Consider the following 22,725-nt stretch of genomic DNA (forward strand, 5'->3'; position numbering starts at 1 on the left):
TCTCTGTATTGCAGAAAAGACCGTTCTGGGGCAAAAAAAAATGTAAAAATTACGAATTCCTCAATTGTCCTCAATTTTGGCTCATATCCTCCATTTACCTAGGTCTAACAAACAAATACTCACCTTCAGTAACACCTTATCTGGTAGAGACGCTCTAGCCACAGATTGCTTACCTTAGAATTATTCCCAGGCGTCGGGCTGGATCCGGAATATTTTTTGTGAGCTGTACCCCTGCGTGCCAGTAGGAGGCGTAGTTCGGCTCAGAGTGGCGTCATCTGTCCCAAAAGTGACCTGTGCAGTGTCAGTGTGCTGGCCATCAGTCTCTTTTCACAACTTTTCACGCCAGGAGAGAGGAGCCACAAAGAACACCAACTACTGGACTGGAAAACTAGGGCACTGGAAGGGGAACAACCCTATCTCTAGCAATCTGGTTGCAAAGCACGGTGGCTAGGTGGGTCGGTAAGGAATCTGCGACGAGACAATCTCTACCAGATAAGGCTTTAGCGAAGGTAAGTAACTGCAGATTCCTTACCTTGGAATAGAGACCCAAGCAATGCCTGCCCGGAGGTGGGTCTCACACTAAAAAGTCCTGCAGAACCGAACAGGCAAAATGCCCGTTTTTATTGACCAGACTGTCAAGGCAGTAGTGTTAGGTAAACATGTGCACAGGCGTATCACAGGCAGATCACACAGCCTATAATTTCTAAACACCCACGTGTGCGCCAGTCATTTATGTGGAGGTTTCTCAATCTATTGTTCGTAGTGCTTGGACACGTAACTCTGGGAGCCAAACACTAGTAAAACTAGACTTTGACAAATATTGACATCAGTTATACCCGAACAAGATGCCTTAAGAGTTTATTACTTGATAGACTTTTTCAAGGCTGAAATACTGCAAGTGACAAAACACGCATCAGCTGCCTTTTCTTTAGATATTGTCCTGAGTAATGAAGACTTGGAAGAATAAAAAACAACTTTTAATCACCTGTACATCGGAAATCATCATTGAGCATACAGACCATTTACACAGGACTTTTATGTGAGCTTCTGTACTTTTTTCCTTAATTGCACTTATTGGTGACTTTATAAGAGTTAGGTGAAATGTTTCCCTTACCATAGCGGAAATCCTAACTTCTGCAGTGTGAACCTACATACATAGCATATGGTTGAGGACATCAGTTGCTTTTACAGCTGTAAAATAATGGAAGCTAGTTCTGAAAATTTGTTGCATCACAATAATGGAACACAAAATAGTTGAAGACAGCAGCCAGAAATGAAACTTCAATTCAGAAAGTCACCATACGATAAGTAGATAAAAAGGATACTGCCAGAAATTTTGGTCGATAAATGTCCCGTTCAATGTATGCAAGGTTTTTGGAAACCAGCTGTGTTTGGACTTTCTGTCCTCTTATCACGATCTGCATTCGAGGCTTCAGATACAAAATACTACAATAAGCCTAAAAAAGAAAATAGTGGTTGTTACTGAACAAGGTATGCTGCTATCACTTCAAGTTAATTTTTTCTAATATCCTATGCAGACAATCTTCACAACTCTGTAAAATAATTACCAATAAAGTCACACACTGAAGGCCCATCATAAGGAAACTGTTAAAGGAAAAGGATGTTTAACTACCATCCAAGTCACCAACGCAGAGATATGTCATTATAAAAGGGAGGTGGGAGAGATAACCAATGATCGGTATATATTTATTTTATTACTGAAACGAAGATTAACTAAAGTGTTAACCCCTTACATATTGTGCACTCCCCTGCTACACAAATTCCATTTTACCCAGCCATCTATCTACCTACCTACCAAGTCCAGAATTACTTGGGTAATGTCATGACGTGTATATTAAGGTTTGTTGATGAAACTCCTACGTCTTAAATACCATTTACTAACTGAAGACCCGATTACTGATCCAGCCTTCATGTGTCTCCTTGGAGTGACTTGCAATCTTAGTAACACTTTCCTGCCATTTGTGCGATTACTTTACCCTTTTTGCCTGTGATTATCTCCCTCTCACAATGAAAGAAGCTGCAAGTGTGTAAAAACAGATCAATCTAATTGGCTACTCTGGGAACGTCAGTGTCTGAAGTACTGGAATGACCAGAATACTTAGTTTAAACCTACTATAGTACTTCTTTCAGAAATCTGAACTCCTCTTATGCTAAACCCAGCAGTAAATGAAGGAATTGGAAGGACACTCTGCTTGATTAACTAAAGTCAGTAGTTTGTTAGTACAATCGCTCCCCCTTCCCTCACTGCCAACCAACCATTCTAGCCCCCTTACTCCAAAACATGCAAGCAAACCAGACTTCAAAGATCAGTACCTCAAGAGTGCAGGCACATTGGCAAGGCTGCCACACCTTTGGAGAAATCCACTAGAACCTATAATAACAGATTGTGCAAGGCATATCATGCCATCTCACTTGACAGTTTAGGTCAATCAGCAGCTATTTCACTCCCCCCCCCCCCCCCCCCCCCCCAGAATCAAGTCTTTTCTCAGCAAATCTAATCAAGATATTTATGCTTTTGCTTGCATTTGTCTGTAAATTAATGGTGTAATATTCTGCCTGTCCCCTATGTGATTTAATGGAATCCAAACAGAACTGATGGATGACATCACCTCATATCAAACAGGTAAAGAGTCAAGAGGAGCAATATACAAATGTATAACAAATAGGTATAGGTTATTTTGTAGTCACAGAACAAAAATATACTTAACTTTGGTATGGATCTTTCTAGTGGATACTTTATGTACCTCAGATTTCTCACCTGTTGGATATTCCAAGGCTCCAGACTGGATCCTGAAACTTCTCCATAGCTCATGCGCCCGTAGAGGGCACTGACCCTTCTATACACTAGAAACAATGCCATACTGAAGAGCTAAAGCACCCACCTTGGCACACTAACATCATTGTTTCTATTACCATGAGTCAAATAAGACTATTGCTATCAAGCAGTGCAATACAATACCTTTTTTTAAGTTTCCAGCAGTTACAACAAACTGGATCCAGGTAGTTCCCGCATGCGTGTATATCTTTTGACTGTTTGATTTGACATTTTATTATGTGTGCAGGCTTTTTTAGTTCTTTGAGTCTCCTGTAGCTGTGGCAGTCCTGGTCTGTAGACATTGGTTGAGCACTTTCTGAGGCCGGCTTCGCAGAAATCTTGCCGGCCTTTGGATGAATGAAAAGCTGCTTCTGTATAATGTGGAGTTTTGATGCCAGTCTCTCTAGAATGGTAGCCTAAGATTCCTCGGATCTGATTATTGCAACATCCTGTGGTTCTGGCTTAGTACTCTGTTTCGGAGGCACTAAGAACCAAAAGTGTGGGGATAGTCTTCCAGAGTGTATCTAGCACAGCCTGTAGCTCTTATTTGAAGTACAAGATGACTTGTTGCTAAGCCCATACCTGTCTGAAAATTTGCTGCCTTCTTTTTCTTATTTGCTACGAACATTTCATAAATACATTTAGTGAATCATTATTTAGGAAAAGCTATTTGGTGATCTCAAGTCTCGCTTGCAATTTGCAGATTCCTTTAAGGTCCAAGTATTGCAGACACTCTCCTTCCATAGATTTCAAAATCAGCTCTGGGTGTCGAAGTTCGATTCCCTATGATGGGAGCTTGCTAAGATCCAAGGCCTTTTCTCTGTGTCAACTGGAAGCCGAGGGCAGCGGTGTACTAGAGGCTGTCATTTTATTCTTGCCTGATCAAGAAATCGATGTCAGACTCCCACTGAAGTGACCACATGCCTGTGGCAGAGCAGTGCTTAAGTGGGCAGAGTGTAGGCCTGTGGCTTTGTGCTGAAGTTATACTCACGCGGTCCTTGAAGGCTTCTTGGCAGGAGGCCCTGTAGGTGTCGATGGCAAATCCAATAGTTCTTGGTAATGCCAGACGTATTGTTATGGTCAATGTGAATGTCTATTGGCCATGTTGTATAGCAGCACATCTGCTGTTCAGCACGGCTTAAAATCATGGAAAAACCGGCAATGATGCAGCCAGCGCTGGCCATATCAGACCACTTCTTTTCTTCACTTTCAGCCAAGCTGCGCAGCAGGTGCACTGCTGTACAACATAGCTAAAGAAAGCATTAAAAAAAGCCAATAGCTCTTGCAGAAGCGAGCCCTATTGGCTTTGCCAATGCTTGTTTAGTAGTAGCGGATGACGACCTGGACCCAGAACAAGACAGTAGCACCCTTGCTGACGGAGTCGGATTTTATAAACAAAAAACATGCTATTTTGCAACAGTGAAAATGCAGCTCAATCAACACTAACACCAGGAATTTGCTTCAACTTCCAAGGAAATAACTGAGGCGAACCCCTGTAGCTAACAATTTCCAGGAATGGCCACACACAGCTGCTATCTTGGGCTCAGATTGAAACTTTGAATTTTTGGAGTATGGCTTGGTGCCGACTATGCACTGATGTTCCCATCAGCGGTTAGTTGCTTCCCAAAAGTATGCATTTGATTCCTTGTAAAAGTTAACATAATGAAAGTCTGCTCATGCACTAGTGAACACATCAAATTATCTACAAAAAGTAAAGTAAATATAGAAGATGGGCAAACGTAAATCATTTAATAAACACAAACTGGGTGACCATAGCCTAAAACAAAGGTAGTGTGGTTATAGCTCAGTAAAAATTAAGAGCCACATGCTGGCAAAATGTATGTTCTTTATAATATTAAATCGCTAAAAAGCTTTATCTTTTAATTACAATGTACAGGTTAAGCAAAAGAATTTAAAAATAGAGGCAGTCAAAAACTGCTTCACAGTACAAAGGTAGTCATTTTGTAGTGTAAGGAACATCTACGCTGCTGTTTCTGTTTACGCCATCTGTTTCTAGGACGTTCACAGTTGTCTGTACAGTATGTACAGTGTGCATGCGAGGGAGGGCTGCCCTGCTACAATTCGTAATGCACGTATGCTGCTTGGGAACAGCCTAGACGGAAAGGAGTATGTTAACAGCTCCTCAATAAATAACAGCACTATTCCATCTGAGTGGACATTGTTCCAAAGCTGCCAATGCTCATTCTTTTTTATAACTGAAACCTAAATCCTCCAAAAGCCTTCTGAACAAGCGACGCAGGCAGCCTAATAAAAGCAAGAAAAAAAAGCAGTTTGGGGCAGGTGGGAGGGGTAAAGAGGCAACAGGAGACGGAGAACGTAGCAAGTGAAAACATGAGCACTTGTGTGGAGTCCTCAAATACAAAGAACAAGTAGTTCCTAAAACAGGAGCAGTGGATGGACACAAGGACTTGGTCCATGCTCTGGGGGAGGGCTAAACAAAAGAAGAGGCATGGCGCATGCATTCCTATGACAAATGTGGACAGGATATGAAAGAGATGATGGAGCGAGCAAACGGTAAGCCTATGGGTGGGCTGAAGTCCACAGATTGAAAACAACATGTCTCTTCGAGACAGGGCATGCACGGTCAAGCCGGGACCTAAAAATGAGTCATTATTACATCTGTATAATAATTTCACCGCTAGATAAAACTGAGGGGGTAATGCCCCTGCTGCAGCAATTAGTGTTGAACCTGCAGGTCACAGGATGGCAACTCAGACGTCTTATTTTAGCCCTAATTTATGAAGCTTATATATGAAGAGGATTCAATACAAATTGCTAGTAGCACAGGCAGAGTCTGGAAAGACTGGGATTTGCCGTTATCTGCTGCCACTCTCTGAGGCCCCTCGCTCTACTTTCCCACTGACAGCCCCAATGGCTTGAGGGCAGTAGGGAAATGCAGCAAATTTGGCTCGTCAAAACTCAGCCAATCACATTGGATCAAAAACACAAAGGCACTCAGAAAGTATAGGCTGTGGTGGAACACCCCATAAAAAAAGGGACATCCCACAGGGTGATTAGCAACCACTCAGACTTAAGAGTTCTGACCAACGCAGTTGGTTTCAAATCGGCCAAACACAGCCGAGCATTGAAGGCCCAACCATAAAATAAGCAACTAAGGCATTTTGGAAGCATATGATCTCAAGTGTCTGGGTGAAATGTTAATTCTGCCATGATGAAGATTGTCATAAATCCATTAAAGAGCTTAAGAGTGACAACAGTTAATCGCCATCTGAAAAACACAGGAGGGGCCAAAATGAATTAGCAGGCTTGCGATCTGTAGGTTATTTAGCCAGATTCTAGATTAAAAGTAAGTGGCTTTGTACAAAGGACTGTCACTTAAAGTCTTGATTTTTCAATTTTTTACATGAACCGCACAGTGTGCCAGTTTTGCCTTTTGTTTTATATATGGACACCACAGGTGCTATGTGAATTTCCTCACTGCATGAATTATAGTATGCACTAATTAGCATGGACCATGAAACCACCTTTGCAATCAAAATATAGCCTTTACCACTATATCAGTCATATGCATGAGGTGGCCACAGACAGAGTATACTAAACCTCCTGACACAGACAGCAGGAAGAGTGGAATAAACTGTTAATGTTTCCTCTCAGGGTTTAGATGAGGACTGGGGTTCTGGTCCATTCTATATTAGCATCCTACGGTGATATGATTAATCAGATATTTTTTTAAATTATAAATCATAGTTGGTGTTTAGCTGCAAGAGGGTGTGGTTAATAGTGCGAATATTGCTACCATCCTCTTTGCCAAGCACTGAATTGGTTTCACTTTCTGGTAATTTTCTTTTTCTTTTTCCTCAAGTATATACAACAACCAGTAGGCTGTCCTAGTGATCTAGTGTTATCTTTAAGTACATTGATTAGGGAGTTTGTAGTGATACAAATACAGCGCCATTACCACCACAATAGCACTAACAATTGTAAGTCAGAATATCGAAAAGAAAAATATCAACCTTCCAAAATATATTGGACAAAACATCAACAACCACAATATTGTGAATGGAAATACAAAATATGGAAAACATTACTTGCCCGGTAACCATCTGTTCGTAACGTGGAGGGTTGCAGATTCATATGCTCTGCATATTCTTTCAATAGTAGGGCCTGAATGTCAAACTTTTTTTTTTTTTTTAAGATGAAGCTGGAGTCCAGACTGGTGAGACTCCACCCTTGGTCCACAATCCACCAGAACACTGGTTCCTCCTCTGATTGTAATCCGCTCAGCGGGCAAGCAGTGAAGGTGTACAGCAGTATCGAAGATAGTATGTGCTGTACAAAGGGAAGTGTGTAAAGGGAGGGAAAAGGGCATTGAAACACTTATCACTTGCTTCCAAGGAGGGAGGTGGGTGCATGTGAATCTAAATCAAAACACACTACAAACAGATGGTTACAGGGTAAGTAAAATTTTCCATACATAGCATGTGTGGCTGTAGGTATACATATTCTGCATAGACTGTAAAGCAGTTCCTATCCAAAGCGGTAGATAGTGTACAAATGATGCAGAGGTTTGAACAGCTTGGCCACCTAGAGCCTGTTGACTTGCTATAACGTCTAAACAGTAATGCTTAATGAAAGTGTGTGACACTGACCAAGAGGCAAATCTACAGACTTACGCAAAAGAGGTATTACTGAGAAAACCTAGGTTAGTTCTCTTTTTGCGAATTGAGTAGGCTTGAGCGGGCACAGGTAGTGTGTGCCTGGACTAAGAATAGCAGGTCTAGATCCACTTAATGATTCATCTCAAAATCCGTGCTTTAGAAAAGGAGCACCCCACGAGGTTTGGAAAAGATATACAAAAGAGAAATTACTTCTTCAATGGCTTAGTTTTATCAATACAGTGCACATGAGATCCCTCTTAACATCTAGGGTGCGAAGGGCACTTTGCCCTACAGACTCTGCTTGCAGGAAGAAGATAAGCAGCTCAATGATCTGATACATGTCAAAAGGTGAGAACTTTTGGCAGAAATTTGTGGTTAGTGTGAAGGACTACACTATCTTTGTGAACCTGAATGGTTCCTGCATTGTAAGAGCCTGAAGGTCACTAATTTGAGGGAGGTTATTTCCACTATGAAGACCACCTTCCAAAACAAGAACTGTAGATCACAGGTGTAGGGGCTCAAAGCAAGGACCGTTGAGGCATGCGAGGAACACGTTCAGGTTCCACACATTAGAGGGGGGGCGGTTTTAGAGTTATTAACCTCTTAAGACCCTCTATGACAGCCTTCATGACTGGGACCTTAAAGAACAAGTTACCCTGGTGGATACTCTTATCAAACAGCAGGTTCGCTCCTTTAGGATATCGCCAAGTGCCAACTGGATCCGGAAGATTTCAACAGCAACTCTCCCGCGAGGCAGTAGATGGAGGTGTGCAGCTACGCATTGACTTCGTTTTGCCCCAGAAGTGAAGATTGAGCTGCACGTAAGTGCCACCCCTGCCAATCAATGAACCAATTACTCATCTTCGGCTATGCTCTTTCAGGTAGAGATTATCTAGCCACAGATTTCTCTCCTCCTGAACACTCCCCAGGTGTCAAACTGGATCCAGAAATTTTTCAGCAGTGACTCTGTATACGGGTAGGTAGCACAGTGCAGTTCCACGCAGATGCACTTTTGGTCTTGAGAGGATGTACGAAGCCTATAGAGGCGCCACTCCAGTGCGTTAAAGTCAGTTGCTTTCGAGTGTATGGGGGCCGAAACGCAAAGCCCCAAAAACAAATTGGTGTTACCAGTGTACAAATTATTAGACTATGGATATTATTAATGGATAGAGTCCAATTACAGAATGGGGAGGATCAGCCAGGAATCTGCAAACAAATAGTCTCTCTACCAGAAAGAACGTTACCAAAGGTAAGTAACTTGTTCTTCTGATAGACTTCTATCTGCAGATTATTCACATTTTGAACAGATAGCAAAACAGTATCTTGTTGGAGGTGGGTCTGTGAAAGGGCTTTAACCAGATAATCCTGCAGGCCCAAGCGGGCAAAATACCCCTCTCGGCAAACGTGACTATCCAGACAACCGTGCTTTGCAAACCTAAGGAGTAACACCCACATTGCCACCTTGCACATGTCCAGGAAAGGCACTCAGTGTGTCAAAGCAGTGGTAGCTGCTTTGGCCCTGGTAGAATGAGCACAGTCCTTCCGGCGGCTGCTTTGTGGCCAATGCATAGTAGATCTTAATGCAGAGCACGATCTTGCAGGTGTTATATTTTTCTGCAAAGCCTTGCCTGTTTTCACTCCAGAGAACTCCACAAAGAGCTAAAAGTCCACCAGGTGTTCTTTGGTACGATCTACGTAAAAGCTCAGCGCTCTATTGGGGTCCAAGTGATGGAGTCTCTCCTCCTCCTTATATGGGTGAGGAGGAGCAAAATGTGCCAGCAAGGGACTGTCCGATAACTTCATCCATAGGGGAGATCTATCTGCTGAGTGCCGCACCAAGCCACAAATTTGTCCCAACTATAGGCGTGTGCAGTCTCGTCAAGGTACCCCTTACTTCGAAGATGACATCAACCCCCTCTGGAGGAAGGGTAGTCAACTGTCGCCGCTCAATCTCCAAGCATGATGGTGGAGATTGTGAAGGTCTAGTTGCAGAACACTTCCCTGCAGCTGCAACTTCAGATCCTCCTTGATGAGTAGCCTGATTGGAGAGCAGGCGCTTAAGCCCAGGAGTTCTTGATACCACACTGTCCGTGCTGATCCACTAGAATGACTTGGGCCCAGTCAGTCCTGATCTTCTTGAGAACTCAGGGCAGGAGTGGTATCAGTGGAAAGGCATACAGGAGTCACAAGGTCCACTCAAGGCAGAACCCGTCACTAATCGCAAGACACTTTGGAAACTCCAACGGACATTGCCAGTTCTCAATGATGGCGAAGAGATCGAACCATGGTTCTCCTCATTCATGAAAGAGACCTTGACAACTTTTGGGTTTACTTTGCCACTTAGGATCTGCTAGGTGTCAAAGACTGAGTTGAGACTGGCATTAAAAGTACCTGCCAGGCAGTTCACCACTAGGAAAATTCCTGAGTGGTTTATCCATTTCCAGAGGTGCAGGGCCTCTTGGCACAGGGTCCATGAACCCACCACGCCCTGTTTTTTGCAGTACTACATGGAGATGTTATTGTCCGTGGAACACCTAAACCAGTCTTCCTTGATGGACGGAAGAAGGCTTTCAAAGCCAAGAATATGACCCTAAGCTCCAGAAGGTTGAAATGGTGCTGGGACTCTGCTGAAGACCGGAGACCTCTGATGTGCACCATTCCCAGAAGGCCACCCCAACCCAGAAGTGATGCATCGGTCACCACTGTCAACTTTGCAGGGGGGAGAGAGAGAAGGGTCTGCCACTGACCCAAATGCGGTCCAGTAATTACCACTGCAAGTATTTTGCAGTCTCCTCCGAAATTAGAACATGGTCGTAGAGCTCCTCTTGATATTGGGCCACTAAGACTTCAGATTCCACTGCCTAGCCCACATATGCTACCTGGCGTGCTTGACCAGCAGAATGCAAGAGACCACCAGTCAAAGTAGCCTCAGTCGAACTCACCAATATCCAGGACAGAGGCTTAAAGATCGGAATCTTAACCTGAATGTCTGGGGCTCTTTCCCTGGGGAAAAGCAGGAAACTGAACCATGCCCAGAATGGCTCCGATGAAGGGAAACATCTGAGAAAGAGCCAGGAGGGACGTCAGCACATAGATCATCAGTCAACAAAATAATCACCTTCAAGCTCTTCACACATGACTACAAAGCCCTCCATGACGCAGGACCAACATATCTGAATCACCGCCACTCATTTCACGTACCCACCAGACACCTTCGCTCCGTCCAACTGATCCACAAGACCAGAGCCGGAGGAAGATCCGTCTCCTACCTCGCCACCAAGACCTGAAACACCTTTCCTCTCCACCTCAGACAAACCCAGTCGCTAACCGAATTCAGGAATGATATCAAGACCTGGCTCTTCGACTGAATTCCAGTGTCCAGACGGATCCGCAGCCCCCTTCCCCCAACCCCCATCTCAGCGCCTTGAGACTCTCATGGGTGAGTAGCCACGCTTTATAAACTCCTGATTGATAGATTGAAGCAAAAGATTACAGGAGGTCTGCCGTGGTCTGGAAGACGACTGCCTGGAGTGAGCCAGCCTTGAACACCCAGTTGTCGTGGAAGGGGACGACTGGAACCCCTGACCTCTGGAAGTGTGCTGCTACTCCTGCCATTACTTTTGGGAATATCCAAGGAGCCCTAGTGTGATCAAAGGGAAGCACAGTGAACAGAGAATGGGCCTGTCCCATCAAAAACCGCAGGTCATTCCGATGGGCCTGCAAGACTTGTATATGGAAATAGCAGTCCTGCAAGTCCAACGCCACCATCCAGTCCCCAGGGTCGAGTGCAGATAAGCCCTGCCGGAGGAAGGCGTTGAGGACACAGGCCTAAAATACGAAAAAGGCCTGTAGCCCTCTTAGGCACCAGAAAGTAGCAGGAATGACAACACTATTTCTGGAGCAGGCACCCTCTTGATAGCCCATTTGGCCAAAAGGGCTTGCACTTCCTGTCGCAAAATTGAGAGATGCGCCTGCCAGACGCTTGGGTGGGAGGTAGGTGCAGCAGCAAGACAATGAAAGGCAGAGCATATACTCGCCATGGTTTGGCAGAAGGGGGCAGGGTGGGGGAAGAGGCTCCTAAAGGAGGATCGAGGACTGTGCAGTCCGGTGAACTTGACCACGGGTGGTGGCCACCTTGTAGGGGTTGGATTGGCTGATGGTTTGGAATACATATGCTGAAACCACGAAAGAAGTGGTAGGGCTGATATGGATGACAAGGTGAAAGAGATAAGCCCAGGCAGCATACCATAGTCCTGCTCTCCTCGAGTCGCTCAAGAGCGGAGTCTGTCTTGGTGTCAGCCAGACGAGTCCCATTAAATGGCATGGCCATGAGGAACGTATGGACATAGCCCAAAAATCTGGTGGGCCGCAGCCAAACATGGTGACGAATGAAAACATTGGTGCTAATGGTCCACCCGATGGAATCGGGAGGTGTCTAAGCCACAAGAAATTGGGAACTTGCCCACGTCACGGTATCCTGTATGCCAGGGCAATGGATGACAAGTGGGAGATATTGAGCAATCCCTGGAAGGACTTGAGCCACCGAACCCCAAATGGCACAGGAATAGCACTGCAGCAGCCAGTTGGCATTTACTGATCGAAGCACTATGTTGGTAGACTAAAAGAAGAGACTTTTCCAGTACGTCTCCACCCATTTTGACTCTATATTGGGAGGGAAGGGGGAGGGAGGGGGGAATAGTTGGAAACGTGTTGGCGTTAGTCTTGCTTGCAGACCCCTGCACCACCAAGCTTTCAGAGGAGGGGTGCAGAGATTAAAATACCAGGGTGGAGTGGTGGACGGCCCCTGAAACTCTGGTTGCGCCAGAACAAGCTGCAGAATCGACTCCAAAGGTCAACTATTTCAGGAGCAAGATCAAGAAGTATGGTGTTGCTCTTCTCAGGAAAGTAGAAATAGTGGTAAGAGGCAGAGTCCTGCTTAGATTGCTCCTATTTTTTCTCTGACTTCACCGACGACTTTGATCGCGACAAAGGTCAAACTCTGGAACGACTCCTGCAACTTTTAGATCTCGAACGGAACTGGGACCAAACTTTCGACTTGGGCCCATCTCGTCTTGGAGTCTTCCTGTGCTTGGCGATGTATAGTTCACACTGTGGTCTCGTATAGCCTTAGGTTTCATTGACGCGCTTTCACCACAGGACTTGAAGTTGTGGCTCGACCCCAGGAAAACAAAATGAGGATCTGTCACCAGCATTTGCCTGCGACAGTCTTTCCAGGGCTTAAACTCAGTCGTTTTGGTAGGGGACATGTCGCTTGCACACTGACAAAAGAATTTTGATTGAAATAAGGTCTCAAAAGGATGCAAAGTGAGATCCAAATCAACGTCTAGGGGTGTGGAAATAAGGAATAGACGTCAGTGAATTGGAGTGCCACCTCCATAGGTTCCTCACATCATTTCTAGAGCGTAAGAATGTCAGTGCGGAGCCACACTGTGTCACCTACTAGCGCGCAGAGGTCCTGCAGAAAAGTTTCCAGATCCAGTTTGATGCCTAGGGATTATTCAAAAGGTGAGGAATCTGCAGCTAGAAGTCTTTAACAGAACTCAGTTTCTTTCTTAGCTCTGTGACCTCGAACGTGGGCTCTACAATATTCTGAGGTATCAATGTGCAGCTCTCCAGATTTGGACCTTTTTAGGTAGAAAAACAGAGACTATCCACAAACCATGCAGGAGAAAGGCAGTGAGGAATCTGCGGTTCGTGTATACATTGAGGTTAAGTAACTTTATCTTCTGATGGAAATTCCTCACCTTCAGAATATATACCAAGCAGTACCTCCCAAAGAAGTGGATCTGTGGAATGTCTCAGATACAAAATTACTGCATGACTGAATGTGCGAAATGCCTTTCCCATCAAACCTGGCTGTCAAGGCAGTAGTGCTTCGTGAAAGTGTGCATGATGCCCATGTCACTGCCTCACAGATATCAAAAAGCAGCTTTGGCCCTTGTGGATTGGGGCCTCAACCTCTTTGGTGGCTGATTCTTGGCTAGTTGTCAATGCAGAGTACTATCCACCATGACCAAGTCCTTTTCTGAACTGCCTTGTCTTCCGTGTCCCAGAGAACCACACCAAAAGCTGATTTCCCAACGATCTTCTTTGGTGCGTTTGATGTAAAAGTTCTTTTGGCGTCCAGCCAATTGACTCTCTCCTTCTCTTCTAAGGGATGTCATCGAGCAAAGAACATTGGAAAAATGTTGTTTCCCGACATATAAAACAGTCAACGTTTTGCAAAAAGGCCACCCAGGTCCTCAACACCACTTAGTCTGGGAAACCAGAAACACAGGCTCCAGAGTCAGGAGACACGGCGGACAACTGTGCATTGGAAGGAGTGGGGTGCCTGAGGAAAGTGAAGAAATTACGATCCTACTGTGGCATCACAAAGGATTTAGGAGGAAACATACGAGTCAAACCTAACAAGAAACCCAACAATTTTGCCTGTAGGTCAGTATTGCGCATTGCACACCAGGCTATGAACATCCTAAGGTGCCCTATTTGATGAAGTGTGGTTTAGCAGCGTTAGGCTTATCAGAGGAGGGTATTAGACATTTGTTGCACACACACAGTCAATAAATGAGACATACTCAATAAGTAAATCCGACACCAATTTAGAAAAATAACATATATTTGTATATTAATTTAGACACCAAGATCTTCAAGATTAGTTAAGTACTTTTCAAGTTAGCGATTTTCTGAAACACAGAAAATACAGCTGTCAGATTTGAGGCATGAGCCTCGAACCTGGTAATGTTACCCTATGGGAGAAACATACAGTGCATAGGGGTACTTACAATCGAGTTACAGGGTTGCTCTTCTGGACATAATGTAAGTAGGGGCCATGGTTGTTAGAATAACCAGCATTTTCGGTTTGCCTGCCCTGGTGTGTCTGGGTGCAGAGGTGCTGGTCGCAAAGGTAGCCTTGAACGCTATGGCTGAAGTAAATGAGAAAGCCTGTAACAAGAAAACGGCTGTAAGTGGGGACTGGAGGACCAGACGGCAGAACCCATAGAGGGGCTCAGCTCTTGAGGGTCTATGGAGCAAGGATGCACCATCGGTAGGCTCAGACTCGGGCTGTGGGGCTCAGGTGCAGAGGTGTTTTGTCCATCGGGTCGCTTGCGTTGAAGGCTCTCACTTTTTAAATTGACCTGGAGATGGGGGACAAAACAGGACAACAAGGCCACTCTCGACGGTAGCCTCGCTGGTGCTGACGTTCCATGTCGGTATGTCTGTCTTGGCAGTATTGGTGTCTGGGCTGGATACTACACAAGCCATAGCTGCTGCAAGGGCTCCGGTACCCCGGGTATTGGTGCAGGGCGGCTCCTGGGGGACCCAACTTCTACAAACGTGATAGGGAGATTAATCTGACCTCCTGGAGCACGGAGATCTCCTCCTTGGACGCGGTTTCCTCGGTGGACACGAGGGTCAGCAGAATGGTGTACTGGGTCGATGCGGTGGATGCCTGCAGGGAAGTGGCTCCTCCTCTTCAAGGGAGAGGATGGCTGGTTGGCGAAGTGCTGGCAGCTCTCCAAGGCTTTTCAGAGGATGCTCAGCTTCAGGACGAGTCGGTCTTTGCAATTGTCGGGGCAGGAACAGGCAGGGTTTGGTGTCAAGTCCACAGCTGGAGTCACTACACCCCCTATATTACAACTTCCTGTGGGGTGTGGGCATACCCCTTTCCCAGAGTTCCTAATTCCACCAAAAACAAGATGGTGGAATCCTTCTTTCGTGGAGCACATCAGGTAGCTCACCTTAGGGGTCTGACTAGCCTGGTGATGCAACACACCTACTGCATAGCTAATTTCCTGCCTGTCCTGGTGTCAAATGGGCCTCAGGGCAGATGGTGGCATCTGCCAGGTCTGGGGGAAGCCAGGGTCACTTATCAAAGGCCCATGACCTTGATATGCTAAATCTCCTCCTCCTGTAGGAGGTGTGAACATCTTCCTCCGGCACAGGAATTGTTTCTGGCCTCCTAGAGCGTGGGCTCTCACCTGCAGGGGATCAAAAACGTGTCTGCGGTGGAAGGCTGGATGAGACCAGTCAGCCAGCACACTAGATACTGGTAAGCTTTTCAGGGGGCACCTCTAAGGTGCCCTCTGGGTGCATGTCATAATAAATCTAGTACTGGCAATAGTACAGATTTATTAAGACAAAGTGTTTGATACCAAACACCACATGTTTTGGTAAAGCCATCATGTACCTAGGGAACATGTATTGACCAATGCCCAGTACATATACTTAGGATGGCTTCCCTGTTCACTTGTACCATCTAGTAATTGAACTAGACAGCACAGTGGCATCTCTGCTCATGCTGTAGTGACTGTGCCATATAGTGTTTTCACTCATGGTTTGCACCATGGCATGCAGTCTGCAATGGCAGGCGGCACGCAATTTGTATGGGAGTCATAATACATGCTGCAGCCCTTAGGGACCCTCTTTGGTACCCAAGCACCAGGTAGTAGGGGTACAACCTACTAGGGACTTACAGGAGTGCCAAAGTGTGTGCCAATTGTGTTACAATTGGACCATTTTACCTTGTTTTAGGGTAAGAGCACTGGCATTGGGGCCTGGTTAGCAGGGACCCAGTGTACATCAGTCAAAAATACATCAGTACTAGTGGCAAAAAGAGAGCGGTGACCATGATAAAAAGGGACAATTTCCTACAACCACCTTAGGATGAAACTACCATTTGTAACCTGCCAGCTGCTGCTGACTATGTTGGTCTTCCCTGGATATTAAAGATCCCATCAGGTGGTTCACAACTAGGCCCTGGCACTCTAGCCAGATCCAGAGACAAACTGCCTCCTAGCACAAGACCCATGACCCCACCCCCACTTGTTACAGTATCACATGGTGGTGGTGTTGTCCATGGGAACCTGCACCAGCTTCCCTCTGATGGACACTAGGGAGGTTATCAGTGCCAGGCTAAGGATGGCCCAAAAATCTAACAAGTTGATGTGGAGTCAGGTCTCCACTGGGGACCGGACTCATCTGATCTCCACATGTGCCAGATAACCTTACCACTCCCAGCAATGGTACATCAGTCACCAGCATCAGCTCGAGGAGGGTAGGGAGAGAAGTCTGCCACTGGTCCAATTGCGGTTGTACAGCCACCAGTGGGGGCTTCTTGAAGTCTCCTCAGAAACCTGGTTGGAATCCAAAAGGGAAAAGATGAACATGTTCAATTGCCCTAAGGTCTAGGATCGGCCAGAGGATGTAGTGCTTTTTGGGGATGAGAAGGTATGGGGAGTACATCCCTTTGCTCGTTTTTTACAAGCACTGGTGCCATCTGTGAAGAGTTCTTTAAACTCTTTCTCTAGGAGATGGAGGAGATCCAAGCAGGGCATGTAGAGGCGGGGTGGTATGTTATGTGGCATGGTGCAAAACATTAGGAATGACCCTGTTCTAGCAATGGACAGCACCCATTTATTAGAAGTGATGTCTTTCCACTGTGTGAGGAAGTACCTTAGTCTTCCCCAACAGGTGTGGAGTGATCCTGGTGGTGTAGGGTATAGAAATAGGAGAAGTCACTGCTTTCTGGCCGAGGTGCCGCTAGAAGAGCTCCCTCTGCCAATACCATTACCTCTGTAGGCCCGCAGCTGAAAGGTCTTCATTTGCTGGGATGCCTAAAAGGGCTGCTGATAGTAGTTGGTACTAAGAAAATCAGTGTGAAATGGTTTGCTCCTTACATCCGAGCCCAAAGAACAATATGAGGTGGAGCCAGTGGTCTGATGTATTGTGGACCAAGGGTGGAGTCACAACAGGTCTTAGTACTCAAACATTGTCAAAGGAAAACAAGTTGCAATTCTTTGGGTTCCACACTAGAAGGGAGGAGTATGCATAACGTGTATCTAAAGCCAAACATGAATTAATACACACATACACACACTGTTAATCACACCACATATTATATCTCTAATGACATGTTAATTGACATCACTGATAACACCATAGTCATGTACAGCATAGAGTTAGTATGTACAAAATGTGTGGGTGCATAACACGGTTTACAAATCACTAGAGTTTGGATGAAAGTATTACTCCAAGTTAAACAAGATAAACACTGAGAGGACCAGAGGTGGGTTGCCGAGGTATGTTTCAAGAGAGACTTGAGCTTAAAGCCAAAGCCTGTTCACTCTTATAAGGAGTAGATGTTTATTTCTTTGCAGAAAATATTGTGACACTGCAGATTGTTGAATAATTTAGAATGTAACAGGGGCTCAGATGGGTTTCTCATTTCCAGGTGGTTGATCTCACAGTTGTATTGTAAGCATGAGGTCATTGATGACATAATAGGAGATGTTTGCAGTGACGTCATCAATGTCGTTATTTAACATGTCATAATTGATGTACCACGTGAGGTGATGAGCTGTGCATGGCGGGGGTGCAAGATAGTTAGCTCAGGAAAATATAACTAGTGAATTTTCGTTTTTTTATTTTTATTACGTTGGTTTTTGTGTGCTTTGAAAGCCTACCTAGAACATGACTTTAACCTTTGTTTTTTTCTGTGAAATTCTGGGACTTTTTGATTATAATCCGCCAGCTCCAGCAGGAGTACGGCAGAACCTGCAGCACAATTTGTTTTTATTTTTAGTGTTTGGTTGGTGGGGGGGAGGGGGTTCCCACTTGATCCCCACCTCACAAGTTGAAAGAGGTTACGGTGACCCTCCCCTGTCCCTTACACTACTTTTAAACAAATTCAGGGCAAGGGGACGGAATTCCTGAGTTCTGTATCGGCAACCATAACACTTTTCTCTCACTTGCAGCCAGTTAGTCTGTTTTGTCGGTATTGGTCCTGCAGTCTCAAAATGGGCAGGGGATGGGAACCTACCTCAGACAATCAGTAGGCCTTTTATCAGAATTTTCTATACTGAAGGACTCCTATGGGACTACTCGTCTAGCCATACCTAACATTTTAATCATGACTACCCTTGCACCTCTTTAAAAGTGAATTTCTCGAAAACAGTAGAACAGATAAGACCAAATAAAGAAAAGCACTCTTTCTAAGTAAAGTTCTAACTTTTTGGTCAATCTGGTAGCATTACGTTCAGCCAAGAACAAAGTTTCATACGGGAATTAACATGGGAAATCAAGGGTTTGGGACTCCCACTTTTTCTCTGCCCCCACTTGAAGGATCACTCAAACTTTCCAGCAACAAGCTGAGGTGAGAGGAACCTTTTATTTTGGAAAGTTTCATGCACATTTGTCAAACGGTGCCAAAGTTATTAGCAATTACAAGTCAAAGGAAAACCCAGAGATAGATGGATATATGCATTTACTTGTCTTTGGTAAAAATGTTTCTGGTGAATACTCTACCTGCAGATTCCTCACACCGTCTGAATATACCAGGCGTCAAACTAAATATGGAAATTTTCAATAGTCCTCTAAGTTGGTAAGGGACGCTAGCTCGGTCTCGGCACCAAAAGTGGGGCTCTTGTAACATGAGTGGAACCATAAAGTGCTTCCACCCACTCCCTGCACTCAGTTTGCCATTAATTTTTTAATGCGCCTTTGAGGAGAATGAGATAAGAACGATATCATGAGAGTAAGATGCAGTACTATTTCTAGAATTGGGATCATATTAAAATGATTGATTTAGGAAACAGCCATACACACGGGGAGGTTGGTAGGGCAGTGAGGAATTTGCAGGTAGATAGAATATCCACCAGAAAGTTTGCTACTGAAGGTCAGTAACTTTTTATTCTACTTGATATTTCTACTAAAGATTCCTCACCTTTTGAATAGACTCCCAAGCAGTATCCGACCAGGAGGTGGCGGAATGGCTGGCTAATCTAAGAAGTCTTTAAGGATACAGCATGCGATGTGACCTTCCCTCCACACCTCTAAGCTCCTCTTTTTAGAGCCTAGGGAGACTATTTCGACATGGTGGAGTGAGGTCTGATACTGTCTTGAGGTTTATTGTGAGCCAAAGCATAGCATATCTTAATGCATAAGATGATCCACATCAAAGGTATCCTTTCCTCTGGACTGACTTGCCCTTTATCTTATCTAAGTAACCGATGAACAGCTGGCCATCAACTCTGAACTCCTTGGTTCTGCCAATATAGAAGTGGATTGCTCTCTTTGAATCCAGTATATGAAGCTGCTCTTCCTCTTCTGTACGAAAGTGGGGGAGGAAAGAAAGCTAGCAAGGTGACAGATTTGCCTAGATTAAAGGCCACAATCAACATGGCCAGGAAAGTAGTCCCGGTTCTGAGAAACAACTTGCCTGGAAACAAAGCAGTGAAGGTGGGCTTGACGCTTAGCACCTGCATCTCACTAACACGCCTTGCTAACATGATGGCCCGAAGAAAAACTGTATTGAGGGTAAGAAGTTGCAACTGACAACTGTATACTGGTTTTAATCAGGAAAACATTTAAAACGCAAGAACAAGATTTAGGTGCTATTACAGCATTATGAAAGAAGAAGGTGGAAACTTGCTGAGGTTCTTCAGTAACCTCATCACCACTCGTGACTCGAGCATGGACGGCAGGGGTGGAAGACAGAAAGGGAGAAAATGCAACTAAGTAGCACTTTACTGTGCCAACTGCACACCCCTTTTGTGGCAACAGACCAAATCACAGGACATCCAACAAATGAGCTTGAAGAAAGTCTACTGAGTTGTCCGCACACCACCTGACAAACTTACCCCATCTTCCAAAGTACACATTTGGTGGTGCCTTTGCAGGCATAAGAGAAAAACATCCACTAGTTTAGGAAGTAATGAAAAGGTATTCATACTAAGCTGCTTAATACAATACAAAACAATAGGATTTATAAAGGAAGCGTCCCAGCGCTAGTAGCAAGGTACCGAAGGCACACTGACCTAAGTGTTAAAAAGATGGGTCTTTAAGTTTTCCAAAAAACTGATTCAGAGGGGGCAAAAAGAAGTGCAGACAGAAGACTGCAGAGTTTTGCAGTTAAAAACACAAAGGAACTTCCCCTACTTTTGGCTTTGCAAACCCTGGGGTTTTGCAAGAGTTTTAAAGCATTAGACCGCAAGGAACTACACTGACAGTATGTTTTGAGCTGCATTTTTAGGTACAAGGGGCCCTTCTGCTCAAAGGCTCTATAGGCTAAAATGAGTGCCTTTAATTTAATATCAAAACACGCGAGATGATGGACGGAATGTTGCACATTGGCAAAACATTCACCCCAAGTCACAGATCTGGGTTTAATCCATCGTTATTTTGATCACAACGCCACCCCAGTTCAAACATGGCCATATGCAAATCAGTGAGCAAAAAACACAATTTGAACCCAGCCATATGCAAATCAGTCTTGACCCTGTGCCTCATGGGAACAGTCCAGCCCGAACTGCCAAGCCAGGTCCTCCCTGGACTGGAACCAAGCATCCTAGGACCGATTTCGGGGTTTCACCCCTCTTCAGCCAGGATAGCTTGATTCCAGTGGCATGGAGAGCACGGGACTCACGTCTGAGCATACCCGTCCCACTCGGGGTGACAAATGCAAAAAGAACTATTGATGGACAGAATGCAGAACAATGTCATACATTCACCCCAGTACAGAGATCTGGGCCTAAATCCATCGTTTTTTTGCTCACCATGCCGTTCCAATTTGAACCCAGCCATATGCAAATCAGTCTTGACCCTGTGCCTCATGGGAACAGTCCAGCCCGAACTGCCAAGCCAGGTCCTCCCTGGACTGGAAACAAGCATCCTAGGACCGGTTTCCACTGTGCTATTAGAATCCAGCTATCCTGGCTGATGAGGGGTGAAACCCCAAAACCGGTTCTAGGATGCTTGTTTCTGGTCTAGGGAGGACCTGGCTTGGCAGTTCGGGCTGGACTGTTCCCATGAGGCACAGGGTCAAGACTGATTTGCATATGGCCAGGTCTAAACTGGGGTGGCATGGTGAGCAAAAGAATGATGGATTTAACCCAGATCTCTTAACTGGGGGTGAATGTTTTGATTTGTTCTGCATTCCATCCATCAATTGTGTATCTTTTGCTTTCTCGCCCTAAGTGCGCCAGGTATGCCCAGACGTGGGTCCTGGGCTCACTGTGCCACTGGAATCAAGCTATCCTGGCTGAAGAGGGGTGAAACCCCAAAACCGGTCCTAGGATGCTTGGTTCCGGTCCAGGGAGGACCTGGCTTGGCAGTTCGGGCTGGACTGTTCCCATGAGGCACAGGGTCAAGACTGATTTGCATATGGCCAGGTCTAAACTGGGGTGGCATGGTGAGCAAAATAATGATGGATTTAACCCAGATCTCTTGACTAGGGGTGAATGTTTTGATTTGTTCTGCATTCCGTCCATCAATTGTGTGTCTTTTATATTCTATGTGAGGACATATCTGCATGAACAGATATGCCCCTGTGATATTTAGTTCTATTACTAGATACTGCAAGGGAGCAGGGAAGCTATCTTAAGGTATGTACTGAGCACTGGTCAAAGCGAGTTTCCCAGCTACATAACGGCTTCAATGAAACATGTGTTTTTGATATCAAAAACCTCATATTTAATAAAGCCACATTAATCCTAGTAATAGATGTATCAATACATGCACCCAGAGTGTACCTTAGAGGTACACCCTGAAATCTACCAGCCATCTAGTGTTCTGACTGACTGGTCCAGTCCAGACTGCTACCACAGACGAGTATCTCACTTCCAGGGGTGAGAGGGGCTCTCAGGAGGTCAGGAACAAGGCCTGCTTTGGAGGGAGGTTTTTTACACCTCCTCCAGGAAGGCAGATAATTAGCAATCCAAGGCTGGGCATTTCAAAGTGCCCACTGCCTTTGCTATGCAAATTTGGCTTCCCTCAGAGGTGAGAGGATGCCAATCTCCCTGACCAGGGCCCATTTGGTGCAAGGACCGGCAGGAAAATTATAAGTCAACCAGGTACCCTGTGCCAGTGCTTTTTCCCTAAGAACGATTCCACAACTGGCCCGTCCGGTCCCCTCTAAGTCAGTGGTAAATTCTGGGTACAAAGGACATTGGGACTGAAGAGGGTCCCCTAGGGATCCCTCACCTTGGCCACGCAGACTGCCACTGAAGCATGCATGGCCTGGTGTAGACATAATGACTAAGTCGACATGGCACACTGTGTGCCATACCAACTAGCACTGCCCCAGATACAGATAAATCACCCGTCTAGCAGGCCTTACCAGCCCTAAGGTAGGGTGCACTATATCACAGGTGTGGGCTTATCTGCCTGAGCAGATATGCCTCTACAATATTAGGGTCCAATCCTTAATATTGTAAGTGCCAGGGAAGCCAT

The 22,725-nt window shown here is 45.3% G+C and overlaps 1 protein-coding gene across 1 annotated transcript in view; it reads right to left on the reverse strand.

The window, feature by feature from the left end:
* Nucleotides 1-22,725, reverse strand: part of MORC3 (MORC family CW-type zinc finger 3) — a 684,179-nt gene that overhangs the window by 306,703 nt on the left and 354,751 nt on the right. The window contains exon 7 of the mRNA XM_085621291.1: nucleotides 1,326-1,457. Within this exon, the coding sequence (XP_085477417.1) occupies nucleotides 1,326-1,457 (132 nt within the window). The remainder of the gene's footprint in view (nucleotides 1-1,325; nucleotides 1,458-22,725) is intronic.

This window comes from Triturus cristatus, chromosome 8, assembly GCF_964204655.1.
Source record: "Triturus cristatus chromosome 8, aTriCri1.1, whole genome shotgun sequence".
Lineage (NCBI taxonomy): Eukaryota > Metazoa > Chordata > Amphibia > Caudata > Salamandridae > Triturus > Triturus cristatus.